Source organism: Pseudomyrmex gracilis, unplaced genomic scaffold (genome assembly GCF_002006095.1).
Source record: "Pseudomyrmex gracilis isolate BER0280 unplaced genomic scaffold, ASM200609v1 scaffold_163, whole genome shotgun sequence".
In the NCBI taxonomy this organism is placed as follows: domain Eukaryota; kingdom Metazoa; phylum Arthropoda; class Insecta; order Hymenoptera; family Formicidae; genus Pseudomyrmex; species Pseudomyrmex gracilis.
Genome location: NW_018020747.1, coordinates 167017 through 181013, shown reverse-complemented (window position 1 = coordinate 181013; position 13997 = coordinate 167017). Strand labels below are relative to the sequence as shown.

General features: G+C 38.0%; 1 protein-coding gene across 5 annotated transcripts in view; it reads right to left on the bottom strand.

Moving 5' to 3' along the window:
* Nucleotides 1–343: 343 nt before the first annotated feature.
* Nucleotides 344–13997, bottom strand: part of LOC109857552 (solute carrier family 12 member 4) — a 73129-nt gene continuing 59475 nt past the window's right edge. For 3 of the 5 annotated variants that reach the window (XM_020433970.1, XM_020433975.1, XM_020433974.1), the window contains 12 exons: nucleotides 8136–8233; nucleotides 5846–6109; nucleotides 5563–5748; nucleotides 5201–5436; nucleotides 4827–5014; nucleotides 4566–4727; nucleotides 3022–4460; nucleotides 2784–2891; nucleotides 2572–2622; nucleotides 1506–1828; nucleotides 1293–1432; nucleotides 344–1045 (listed from right to left, as the gene is read on the bottom strand). In XM_020433970.1, coding sequence (XP_020289559.1) covers nucleotides 954–1045; nucleotides 1293–1432; nucleotides 1506–1828; nucleotides 2572–2622; nucleotides 2784–2891; nucleotides 3022–4460; nucleotides 4566–4727; nucleotides 4827–5014; nucleotides 5201–5436; nucleotides 5563–5748; nucleotides 5846–6109; nucleotides 8136–8233 — 3287 coding nt within the window. In that variant the 3' untranslated portion in view covers nucleotides 344–953. The remainder of the gene's footprint in view (nucleotides 1046–1292; nucleotides 1433–1505; nucleotides 1829–2571; nucleotides 2623–2783; nucleotides 2892–3021; nucleotides 4461–4565; nucleotides 4728–4826; nucleotides 5015–5200; nucleotides 5437–5562; nucleotides 5749–5845; nucleotides 6110–8135; nucleotides 8234–13997) is intronic. The other 2 variants (XM_020433971.1, XM_020433972.1) reach the window with 2 other exon arrangements.

The following is a 13997-nucleotide window of genomic DNA, read 5'->3' as shown; positions in this document are numbered from 1 at the left end:
TTGTATCTCCCGGAGAAAATGCAATAATACTCGCGACGCGTATTCTCGTCGTCTTGTCCTATTATCAATATGTTTAATTATAATAAAAGTCCGCGCTATTCTAGGCTACTCTAGATTCACCTATCAAGCAATAAAATTATACATAAGTATCTTACTACTCTTATTCTTTCAACGCGCGTAGAAAAATGAGCCTCTCGCGTCTTTGGTTAAACGCGAAGCATTTAGAAAGTAGTCTGGCAGTGGTTTCGTAGATGCTTCGACCTTAGCCTCGGACCAAATTTTGATTCTCATAGTTTTTTCTCTCTCTTTTTTTCGCCATTTTTATGCTTGTGTTGTCGTTTCGTTTTTTTTTTGTTTTTTGTTTTTTTTTTTTTTTGTTTTTTTTTAAACATAATTCTTTTTTAGCTGTCAGGAAAGTTACGAGAAATTGAATCGAGAAGTGTTGGAATTGAGTGAATTGTTTATCCGGGACTCGTGTCGTTGAGCTACGATTTTTCGTTTTCCGGTGGTCTGAAAGGTAGCAAGATGGAGTCCGGAGAGAGCGCGGCTGCGAGCCTGACAGAATTTGTCGGAATTTGTATCTGAGCAGTCTCTAACGCGTATCAAAACGACGATATCGAATCTTTTCTCAATTCGCACATCAATACACATTTTCGAAAATTCATTTGAAAGAAACTTTATCCTTGACAATCATCGCGGTTGGCTTCATCGTCGAACGATGATTGGTCGTCGTGGTCCGCGTAAAACTTTGTCCTCTCGTATTTGATACGATCATTATCATCGTCGTCGTCATTTTCCTTTTCCCCTAATGACTTTCAAATCGCGAGACGCAAGTGACTGCGCAGACAATGGCACAAGAGCAGTGTGTTCCTTAGAATAGTGTTGTTTAGGTCACTGAGAAGTAAACTAGAGCTTTGCTTCCGCGAGGCGGTGGCGATTTCAATCGCTTCAGTTCACGAATAGATGGTGATCACTTCCCGTCCGCTGCCCCGCACCATCAGCACTCTCTCCAGGCCTTCAGTGAGCACCTCGAGGAATTCCATATCTGATTTTCAACGGTCAAGAAAATTTTACATAGTTACGTTTCTGTGACATTTTTCATATTATACGCACTATTGAGTTACAAATTAACAGATTGTCGTCCCACGCATTTATAAATAAATAATAAATATTTTACTACACAAAACAAAAAACCGGTCTTCAAACATAATTTATAAATAAAATTCAACATTCAAAATCGACTAAATACCGAGTAAATATTTTTGTTACACACGCATTTATTAAAAGGATACAATTAGATTCACGCTCCATCTTCGTGTCCCTTGGCGGTCCAGGAAGATTCAAGATGACCAGCTGAGCTTCACTGCTCATTTTGCGGATTACCTCGTTTAATTTCAAGGAAGTGTGCATACGTCTCACGTCACCCTCATCGCTATTAAAATATCATTTATTAAAGTTTCGATCATCAGTTATCGAAAACCGAATGATCGCATTGATTCACTCACGGTGTGATTACGGGTTTTTTAACCTCCGGACTTTGGCTTTTGTTCTCTTGCGCGTTGGCCTCCGTTTCCTTTTCCGTGTTCTCCCGATTTTCTGCCTTGGGCGAACCGCCAATTAGTTTCGTCTCCTCGTCGTTGTCCTCCTTAGTTTCTTCCTTTTCATCTGCGGCCTCATCGGCAGCTTCCGTTTCTTTGTTGCCTTCGTGCATCAGCTTCTCTTTCGTATCGTCGGTCACGTTCGAGCTTTGGTTACCCGGCTCCTGGAACCTCACCTTTGTTGCCACTTTGGCGTCCACGTTGTGATGATGATCGACAATCGCTTGCACCTGTATTACGTAACGCGAATGAGTGACACTACGAGCATTCCGTTGTCTCGATCAGCAAAAGACATTCAATTAAGAGGAAACTATTAATCTAGCGTCAAAGCAATATAACCGCCAAATCAATGCTATCTCTATGTAAGCAACCGTGCCAAGGTTTAAGCCGAAACTGAGAGACACAAGGATCTGAAGTGATGACGTGATAAACAGGAAGAAGTGAACGCGAGCAAATACATTTTATAAATACACATAGATATCATCAAACATATTTTTTAAATTAAGTTTTTCTTGCACGCATGCTCACTTTTATATTGTTTAAATAATATATATTTTTAATATATATATAATAAGTATATATTATCATTAAATATATACTAATATATATATATATATATAATTATAAATATATATATTATTGTTAAATACGTACTAATATATATATTTTGAATAATATATATATTTATAGATTATATTTTTATAATTTTTTCTGCGGCGATCCCAGAAATATTTAATTCGCCGCAGTGAACTCGTCACGTAATAATTGTGGTGCAAGCCGCGTGAATTCGTCCTTCCTGTTACGGTAAGAATATTTATTCGTACATGATCGCGTAAAAGAGAGATTTCAGACTGTTATATCATGATATCGTGTGAGGAGAGGAGAGGGAGTATACAGAATACAAAATCGTTGGTGCAATGGAGCGATGATGGGAGAGAGGCATACATGGAACTCCGGGGTTTATCTGACAAACCAGAGGTAATTTTTCCTCGGCGGGTACCTCGTTGAAGTCCACCAACTGCACCTTTATCCGTGACAAGCACGTAACAAACAGACACACACCGATCAGTATTACCGTTACTATTGTGTTATTACTTAACATATATAATACATGATTCTACTACATAATACCATAAGCAGTTTTCCCACTTTATCTCCCGCTTTATCTCCGCATGCAATACTTACCACTCCTAGAGATTGTTTCTTGTTCAACTGTAACTCGCGCAGCATCTGATTTCTCTGCTCCATAATCAACGTGCGCTCGTACGTGTACGCGGAGATGTCGGTATTTGTCTGCAAACAGATTAGAGAATAAATGAAATGTTAATTTGTCGATGTACATCTTTTAGTTTATTATAAAAAAAAAAAAAAAAAAAAAAAAAAAAAAAAAAAAACAACGTTCTTTCGCAAAACGTAAGATTACCATTTCAACGATCTCTACTTCTGCCTCGATTCTCAAGTCGTACAAGAATTTCTTCAGATCCTTCTTCATTTGAATCGAGTTATCTTCCATTTGGGCGACCGTGAAGATTCTCATCTTACAGTTCTTCCAAGTTCGATGCTGTTTCAGCAAGAACGGTAGCAGCATCAATAAACCGCCGTCGTGCACGATCCACCAGACGTCGATGTTACCGATTATCTTTTCGCTAGAATCCGGGAAGAAGTTAATGCCTTTAGGAACCAACAGAGCCATCTTGGCGGCCGAAACGCTTCTGACGGTTTGCAGGAAGACGCGCCAGGTTCTCTCCTCTTCTGATTGTCGCCAGCCGTACGGCCAGCCGAGTATAACCGTGTTCGGCTTCAAACCGCCCAGTCCAGTCATCTGTATCAACGAGCTCAATCCATCAACAACGCTCCTCGCCACGAGAACGTCGACGAAACCTTTCACCTTTTCCTCAGCCGTGGCTTTCTTCAGACTTTGCTTGGCTGCCTGCGCCTCGCCGGACTTCTGTGTGAAATCACCGGCCAGACAGCTCACGCATACGGTAAGACCCTTGCCCGCTTTCAGTTGATTGGCAAAAGCGAAAAGCTTGCGATACTTAGGCACCAGATCGTCGGTAAGTTTGGCGAGGATCAGAATCTGCGGACGCCAGTTCTTGGTGTGCGGCGGGCCTTCTTCGAGCCTAAGCAGAGAATATCTAGCCGCTGAGAGTGCCAGACCGCGAATACCGTCGCCCCATTCTTTCTCGGCGCCTCGATATTCGATGTACTTGTAGATACAACCGGCCATACCCATCGCCAGCAATGCGTAATACCAGCTGGTCATAAACATGATGGCGATGCAGAGCGTCAGACCGAGAAACGATAGACTCCAGTGATAATACTTGAAGCGCGGTCGCCAGTTAGGCGTGCGCAGCAGGGTCTGCAGAGCGCAAGCAAGATTTACGAAGCCGTAACACATAAGGAAGAACATAGACAGAAGCGGTGCCAGATAGTCCACGTTGCCAAGAAGGATGCCACATTGGCAGATCAACACGGTGAGTACAAGAGCGCGAGTGGGCTCGCCCCGGCTGGAACTGACGGCGAACGGTGTCAAGAAGGGAATGATGCCGTCTTTAGCGATCGCTTGAAGCAATCGTGGCGCTCCCGTCAAAGACTGTAGACCCGCGCCCAGAGTAGACAAAAACGAACCGATCAGAATCACCCACTGATTCGGCCAAGCCATGTTTGCCACTACCAGCTTGCCGCCGATACTCTGGCCGAATTTGTCACGTAAGAGCAGGTTGTCAACAGTACCGGCAAAGAGTAAAACGCTTGACAGATAAACAGTGGAGGTTGTCAGAATCGCGCAAATTGTTCCTATCGGTATAGACTTCTGGGCGTCTGCCAAGTCGCCAGATCGGTTGGAACCCGCCATAATACCTGAAGAGTTTGTTTTTTTTTTGTAAGTTATTAATTATTACATAATTATTATTGCGCGTAATTAATATATCCGTGTGTGTTAATAAAATTCATTCATTTATTTACCCGTTACGGAAGGGAAAAATATGCCGATAAGAATGGTGAAGGTGGTAGTTAGATCGACTTGGATTTGATTGAAAGACGATCCTGACAAAATGTCAGTGTCTTTCGGATCATTGCCGTAAGATATCAACTGTCCTTCCTCTTGGAATTTGTCCCATATATTTTCTACATGTCAAAGAACACAAAGTATATTGTCACATTGTTTTGTATATTTGTGTGTGCGATAACGATGAAAAGATAAAAAAAAAACTTGCGATTCTGTACCTAAGAATACACCGCTAGCCAAGCCGCGAATACCGTTGACGATGGTGAGATTATTCTCGAGATAATACGGATCGCATTTCGTCGTGCTGTTGCCGCAGTAAATCTTATGCAAAAGGCCGCTGACATTCTTATTGCAATCCGTGAGAACGTTGAGATCTTTTAACAGTCTCTTGCCGAGCAGGCACAATCTACAACACAAAGTTTCAATTCTTAAAGCTGCTGCTCGGGAGGATCTTTTTTTTTTTTTTTTTTTTTTTACTTCACTGTTTCTTAAGTGTATTTATTCATCGGCGCGATATAATTAATTATAAGCGGTAGTCCCAGGATGTGACGACTACATAATTCTGGAATTAATGTCGTAATTAGTTTAATACTTCAGAGCCTCGTTGCCGTTGAAGTTCACGAAGAGTCCCACGTAAACAGCGATGATGGAGAAAATTACACAGGCCAGTGCCACCGTAGCGAACTTGTTAACGAACTTCACACCCACGAAGACAATCGTGCCCATTATCATTAGCAAGACGGTGCCGTAAACTCGGAAGTTGTTGTACATTATACTGGCGTCTTTTGTGAAATCGCCGAATATGCTGAGTGACGGCGCCATGTAGGTCTATATTCGGGAAAGAAGCAAAAAAATCGATTCCGTTTCCCCAATCACACACAATTTGAACGTTTGTATCATGTATTTGTTTTCGATCGGTGCGATATGATGAATTAAGCTTTTTTTTATACTTACGAGAACGATCTCCACGGCACCGATGATGTACATCGCGGCTGCCAGGGTGGTACCGGTGTAAAACAGCATACCGACCGCGCCACCAAATTCCGGACCTAAACTTCTCGATATCATGAAATAAGACCCACCGGCTGGCACCTTGCCGTTGGTAGCGATAGCGCTCATACTGATCGCCGTCAACATAGTCTGCGTGCACGAGGAATAGCAGTTTTTTTTTTCAATCTATCTTTCAAAGATTAATTCGCGGAGGGGGGGGAGGGGAGCAGGAATTTGTTTTACTCACAACGCAACAGCAGCAAAGCACGATGAAGAAGCCCTGAATGGCGCCGGCCGTACCGACCACCCATGTCAGACGGATAAAGAGAATCACACCGAAGATGTTCTGGATACACGGCAAATAGACACCTATGAGGGTGCCCATTCGCGCTCCGCCCGCCGCGGCCGGAGGCGGTTTGGCGTCCGGATCGGTCGCGGCGGGAATGGTGTTGCTGTAGCTGGCCAAGCTGTTGAGCAACGTCGAAATCCGCGGCCGATCCTCCATCTCTTCCTGCGAGGGTTTATTTTCGATATTTTTGTTTTTATTTACTTATTGCAGATTGTGTGTGTGTGTGTGTGTGTGTGTGTGTGAAAATCGGAAGTAAAATTCTCTCTCCCAACAAATTATTTTATTAATTATATAAATATATATATATATGTGTATACGTATGTATGTAGTGTTTTTTAATGAAAACTTTTGATATTTTAATACAAGACAGCTTTTGACTAAACAAAAAAAACAAAATAATATTAGTTTTCTAGAAAAGCAATATATTTCAAATATTTTGTGTTTTATAGATATTACGTATACATGTATGTATATAAACTTTATCATATAATCAATTAAAAAAAGAAACAACAGACTGACAAAATTAAAAATATGTAAAGGTTTGCACGTGAATATACAGAAAAAAAAACAAATGTACAAATACGTATTAGTTTGATCAGTTTAGGTGTGTTTTTGCTATTTTAGTCTGATTACGCAATAAACGTTTTTTTTTTTTAAAAAAGATTCGAAATAATACTGCGATATCGCAAGTGAGAATTTGTCCGATCAATCGTCGACTTTTATCACGCGCTCGGCTACACGTACGTAATGACGAATATTGCGATACTCGCTCATTGCGGTTTATCCAATTTTCCAAATAAGATTCTATATTACGCCAAACGAAACGTTGCAATCTCATTTGCAATTTTATTGACAAACTTTTGCGGGAGTGTCGCGCGCAACTCTGTTCGACGCTTTTATGGAAATTGTTAGCGCTTTGTCATGTAAGTTCCGATCGCAATCTCGTTACGAGAGTATTACGCGTTGTCGATCTAATGTTTTGCAACAACTTCTTTTGTGCGTCCATGAAAAATTCTGCTTGCATTACATAAAGCGCAAAGAATTTGTTGGTTTAAAAATATGGTCGAGAAAAAAATGTCAAGCAGCGCGCGAGTCAAAGAGAAAACCATCGATTTAGAATGAGATAATTTTCCATTAAAATATTGCAACGCGCATTGCTTTACATCTCTTGTATGATGTGTTCATTTTTTTTTTTTTTTTTGTTTTTTGTTTTTTTTATTTCACGTTGCGATTCTGATATTGACCGACTTTCCATGTACAAAACCTGCAGAAAAGCATCTATCTCACTCTATTATTCAATGAAACACGATAGTTACGTAGAACACACATGTAGAACTCACATGTAGAATAAACGCGAAAACGAGATAACCGCTCAGAGAATAAAGAGATCCGCAAAATCACTTTTAACAATTAATAAATTATTAATAAGTAACTGATATAAGTTCTTGATTTCAACTAGTTTTAAGCTCAAAAGTTAGTTACCTACTTCTCTCTTTTTCTCACACAAGTTTTTTTCTTAAAATGATTATTAGAATTTTTCAAAAATTATAAGAATCTTTTTTTTTCCAAAAGTTTAAACGCACGAGTAAAAGTGTATTTCTTGAACATTCGCTAAAAGTTTCCGCGATCTTCGATTGCGCTGCTCGAACAAGTCGAGCAAGAAATATGAGCGCCGAAAGGGTTACATTCGCCGTGGAAGCGAATTATCGGATTCGAGGAGGACACAATACTCGTCTCATGAGATTCATAGCTCGATAATAGCGCGCAATTCTAGACGGAGTCGGGCAAGAAGTAAGAAAACTGGGCCGATGAAGTTCTTACGGTTAGGAAAAGTAGTCAAATACTTCATTAAAATGCTAAGGAGAAAAGCGACGATGATAATAAAGAGAAAGGAAGAGACAGAGAGAGAAAGAGAGAGAGAAAGAGAAGATAATTGTACAGTTATAAGAAAATAATTCATCAATAATTAATGAGAATGACATACACTAAAGTAAAAGTTAGGAACTAAGATGTGTTTCTTTTTTCTTTCGCTGTCCAGATAAGACAAGAAATGTCACAGCTTTTTTCTCATAACACAAATATGTTTGAACAAATATTTAATTTAAAAATACATATGGATCAAAAAATATAAATTGAAAAAATAAGAGAGAGAGAGTGTAACGTTTGGTTTGTTAAACATTGTACTTACACTGTACAGATACAGATTGGTCTCATATCCTGACTTCTTCTCGGAATTGGTCGTGCCGACAATAGGATCGCCATCTCCGCCGGCGCCGCCTCCATCGCCTGAAAACATAAAAAGGATTCTCTTTAATTCCAGTTGTTTTGCCGAAACATGCAGTCTTTAAGCTGAGAGAAAAATTATGTGCCAGTCGTATATTATATTACTGAGAAAAGTAGGGTAACACTGTGAATCCATCTATAACTTTCCAATGATTGGCACTTATTGATTTTTTCTATTTGTTAACATTTTTTCTATAAGTTGCTTTTTACTTGACATTAATAATAAGATTAATTTGAGGTTTTTGTAGCAACATTATTTTCCTTTAGTTTAGAAACTCTTGGAAAAAAATTGACAGGTCTTTCAAATGTCAATCATTAATGTAAGATATTTTATCTTATAATTAAAATATTTGCTGTAAAAAGAAAGATTTAAAAATATTCTCGAGAAAATTAGCTCCCTTTTGCGCGCAAGATTTATAAAATATATATATGTATATAAATAAGTTTTATATATAAAAATACAAATAAAGTTTATATACGTATAAAAAATACATATATAAAATATATATATAATAATACAATTTTTCCTAATCACTTAAGTATAATACGAGATTTCCATTTGGTATAAGTTCTTCTGTGTATTTTTGACTTTTGTATTAGTAAAAAATATTCTCTTGCAATTGCGCAAATTTTATAAATAAATAAGAGAAGTTTCCTACTTTTCTAATTATAACGTTCGTTGTGAGAAAGAGATGTGTACCATTAAAGAAATGTGCAGTGACAATCGAGTTAATTAAAGGGTTTATGTGATATTTAAAGAGTTCTCATATGGTACTTAGAGAGAGAAAGAGAGTTACAACATTTACGATCGCTCGCTAAATAGCTTATATATGACACACACACACACCACGACTACTTTTTCATCATTATTAAGTATTAATTATCAAACCCGTTATATACGTTCACGCGAAACGACGTATAAATAGACCTTGACAAGGAACATTTAATTCTTCCAAAAACATTCCAAGGAGCACAGCGTGAAAAAGATTCGCACAAGATTCGTTTTCTATCGTTTTACCAAAATTGTATATTTATTAGTTTTTGACAACGCGATTTCCCGTTTCTTCTCACGTAATTCATAAGCACAAAAAACGGACATGTGCGAAAATCTAATGAGATTTTCGACGCCGTTAGAGAGTTAACTGCTAATACGACGTTCTCCGCGATACAAAATGGCAGCGCTCCAACTGGCACGTACGATCGTTAATCGAACTGACAGAATTTTTATCAACGCGAATTCGGAATCGGTCTCGCGAGGAGAGCTTCAAGCCTCTTGGCCCATTCGTCTCTCTCAGCGAATTTCGATTTTCTCTCTCTTGGTATTCTCTATCAGAACGATTCATTTTAACAAGAGAAGAACGTTTCTTATCTCACTCGAACCGAAGTAATATAAAATTCTCGGTGCTTCTCCGATCGATTGATTGTTAAAAGATAAAGAATTGTCTTTTATTAATTTTTTTTCTTTTTAAACATGAATATAAATAAAACTCATGCGCGAACATACTTTTTTTTGGAGAAAAACAATTAAAACGCATTTCGATTATTAAAAAAAAAACAAAACGCTAAAGAAATATATATATATATTTTTTTGCAAAATTTTGTTTAGTTTCGCAAAATACTCGCGCGTGTATTTGTAACGAGCGATCTTTAATGCGAAAATCCGAAAAGACGAGCATAAAAGACGAAGCAAAAGAAAGACGAAAGGATAGTGAAGCGGATTATGCAACTATTCTTATGTCATCGACAAGGAAGCGGGCGTGCTCCTCGCTCGCTTGTCACGAGAGAAAAGGCTCTTCTTTTACCCTTGTCTACTTGAGGAGCTTCAGCCGTGACATATCGGAGCCACGAATTTCGCTCCGTAATCCGCTTCTGAAGCGAATCCGCGCGCGAATAAACCGCCGCCAAGTAAAACGCATTACTTCGATGGACATTGCGCGCGATCAGCGTAAACAAGACAATATATCTCGGTCATTGTTTTTACGGCCGGCAGTTTTATTAATACGTGGAACTCGTCCAGTTTTACTGGACGCGCGCGCGCGAATTAAAGCTTTATATCCCACACTCTCTGAAACTCCTAACGCGCGGATTCATTTTAGGTTTTTGGAGAATTATATTTTTTTTATACACATAAGAGTGATAATGTAATATTATATTTTTTTATTGTTTATATACTACAAAGTCTTTGTGTTTCGACGATCTTATCGCGCGGTATCATTTTATTGAACAAATGAGACTCTATTGTGAAAAAAAAAAAACTGTTTACGATAACTGTTACGATCTAAATTACGATCTGTAATACCTCCGTCTCGCGCCATTTCTGTTGATTTTATCGACCATGTAACATAATGGAGGAACGTAGAAACGAAGAACGAAATAGAGAGAACATTAATATCTATTAAACTAGCCTCGTCATCTTTTTTTTTTTACGATTTCGGAGCGGCGCACGAATATTATCATCGTCTCATCCTTAATCCGTGCGATCGCGCTTTTATTCCGCCCGATTTCAAGTAGTTTTATCGACGATGTAACGTGACGGGAAAAACGTAGAAAACGGCAAAAAGACCGGCGGGCAAAGTAGGTCGACGCTTTCAACGTCGCAATGCCAAGGCTTCCCTCTGTGCGCACGTAAACAGAAATGGGGTATATGTAGATTACGATAGATAAAACTCGGTAGAATAAAAGTAGAAAAGATAATACAGCGACAACACAATTGCGGAACACGTTTTCACAGAGACGAAAAGCGTCGTGTGTCTATTATCGTCGGACGCTTGTTAGTTGTCGCTTTATCGTCGGGTTTCGTTGATCTTCTTGTTCCGATTCCTGGTGGACCGCGGACCTTCTCTTTTTGTTCCTTCCGTTTCGAGACGCTCCTACGTAATCCTCCTTCCGTTACTTTACAGCGTTGCGGAAAACCGTATTTGTTCGCAAATACCGCGGTGTTACCGCTATAACTATTCCCAGAACAATTCCATTGGCGCAGCTGTCAGTCTCTCAATGTGGTTCAGCGATCTCGAGCGGAATCCCCGCGAGAGCAACGTTGAGCGAAAGAAAGATTCCGACGTGCGCGGAATGCTGCTCTCTTTATTTATTTTTTTATTTATTTTTTTTTTACTAAACATACTACATCGCAAAGAGGAGATATTGAAAAAAAAAACCATAAACTACTGAGAATAATTTATTAGGAAGAAATTTGTTTCTCTCTCTCTCTCTCTCTCCTGATAATCTTCTATTTTCAATATACTTCATATACTTTTCCCTTTTTTTTTTTTATTTCTTTAATAGGTTTTCTTGAATATTTAAAAGCAAACCTCGGATTTTTATTATTTAAAGTATTGGAAATTGTGATGACCGCAGTGCAGTCGCATATGTATTGAGGATTCAGAGAAACGAGCATATATGTATGTCGTTATTTCCAATATATATCGAATCGAATCTCAATATTTCGCAAAAAAGTTGGAACAAAAAAAGTCCCTGTGTGCGAATACGTTTTTTTTTTTACATGCGAAATTCATGAATCGCAATTTATAAATCTTAAAGCGTGGAATGCACAATTGTGTAACGTATGATATTTCGAATCGCATTATTTCCGTTCTCCCGCCGTTCTTTAACACACTTAAGGGCTTTCCACTCACACGGGAATAAAACGAGAGACCACTTTTCTTTCTTCGCAAAAGGAACTCTTAGACAAAGTTTTAATGCATGCTCGTATTAAGTTTTAATTACAACGATCAGCCCCGGTATAAAATAGTTTGACCGTTTAATAAAAAATAAGTTCGGTCATGCACTTTTATGTGTTCAAAGAATTTTCCGGTATAATGATCAAAGCGACAAGATGGAACGAACGAGCGAGAAAGAGACACGGAGAAAGAGAGAGGAAAAAAGAGAGAGAGAGAGAGAGAGAGAGAGAGAGAGAGAGAGAGAGAGAGAGAGAGAGAAACCAGAGAAACATTATTTTTCCGTGAGTAAAAGCGATAAGAAGAAAAACATATCGCAAATAAATACATGTGTCCCCGATCGAACTGCATTTCTTTTGACAGATGCTGCTATTTCACGAAGCGAGATATGATAGTTCTGTCAATGGAGTTCTCTTTTGAGAAAAAATATTTCTTGAGAACTATTTTCACTACAAGAACTAATACAATATAAAAGTGATATAGTAAAATATGTTCATAAGAGTAATATTAACACAAGAGAAGAAACAAAAATCTCTTAGATAAACAAATAAATTAGCCTAAAAAACTTTTTCAATCGAGTTTTTATATTTTTACTACTTGAACAGTCTTGAAATATACATATATATATATATATATATATATATATATGATTACATCGCACATACATAAAAATATCTATTAAAATTTGTCAAATAGCAAAAACACTGACATTATCTCTATCGTAATATAAATGTTAAAAACTTGTGTGATATGTCATATATTTTTTATGCTTTTAAATACTTTCTAGAGTCATGCATATATCGTGCGCGAACAAATATGTAATTATGATCGAATGTCATTTACAGATCGAATGTCGTTTACAGATCTCTTTCTCTCTCTCTCTCTCTCTCTCTCTCTCTCTCTCTCTCTTTCTCTCTCTCTCTGTGTCACATGAGTAACATGGACGTGAGACTAATTCACGTCCGAACAACTCCACAATCAATTTCGATAATCGAGGACAAACAGTTAGAAGAATTATTTGACTGTCAACCCGCAATACGTTTCCCATTATGGTAGCGAGCGAACTATTTTTTTTCTTCCAGTAATGGTAATCGTAATATCACTGATGGAGCTGTAACTTGCAGACTGCGTAAGGAAATGACAGACGTAAGATTATGGAAACCGTAAACCTCACAAACGACTGTCAGGTTGTACGGTTGATGATCTATTATCATGATTTATAGACCTCGTAAAAGACCTCTGATAACGCTGTAATAGTAAAAAAAAGCTCTCGGTAAGAAGCTGCAGTTACTGGCAACTATTTTTTAATCAGGTTTAAAATCTATTTTTTGTGTCAAAAGAGTAACAAAAAAAAAAAAAAAAGAAGTTTTGTGAATGTCGAATAAATTTTATTCGACTGAAAAGTGTTGATTAAAATAAAATGTTTTGATAATAAGATTTTTAATAATATAATTTTCGAGATGTGTTTAAAACGTTACATGTGCAAATTTTGTTTAAAATACGCTTTGAAGTTTTGCAGCGAATAAAATTAGCAGCTATAGCTGATGGAAAATAATTTAGCAGTCACGAAAGTGGAGCAACTCGTGGCGAGAGAAGAAGAGATATAACTAGGTAAGAAAGCCGCATAAGCAACTAGAGCGAGACGCGAATGTCGTTTACTCGGAGAATAGAAACTCTGCTTTGTACTTGCACGCGGCGGCGGCGGTGGCGGCAGAATTTGCTAAATTACGTCAGCAGACCAATTTAATGACGGGAATTAACGAGAACCGAAACTTAATTGTCCGGCAATACCGACGCAATCTCCGATAAAAGATAATTTTCCAAGTGTCGATCCATCGCCATTACACGTGAGATTGCGTTTTCTTTTGCATGTCATCTATTTTGATTTATTTATTTATTTATTTTCAATATAAAGCAATTCTTGAAATATCAAATATTTTTAAACTAATAAATATATATTCGGTCATTGGAGCCATTCACTAGGTGTTGTGCGGAAATTATACGTGTATATATGTCCATATATACGTGTTCACATGTAAATTTTTACACGTGAAATTCGAATTGAATTAACAATTCTAAAATTCATATTGGAT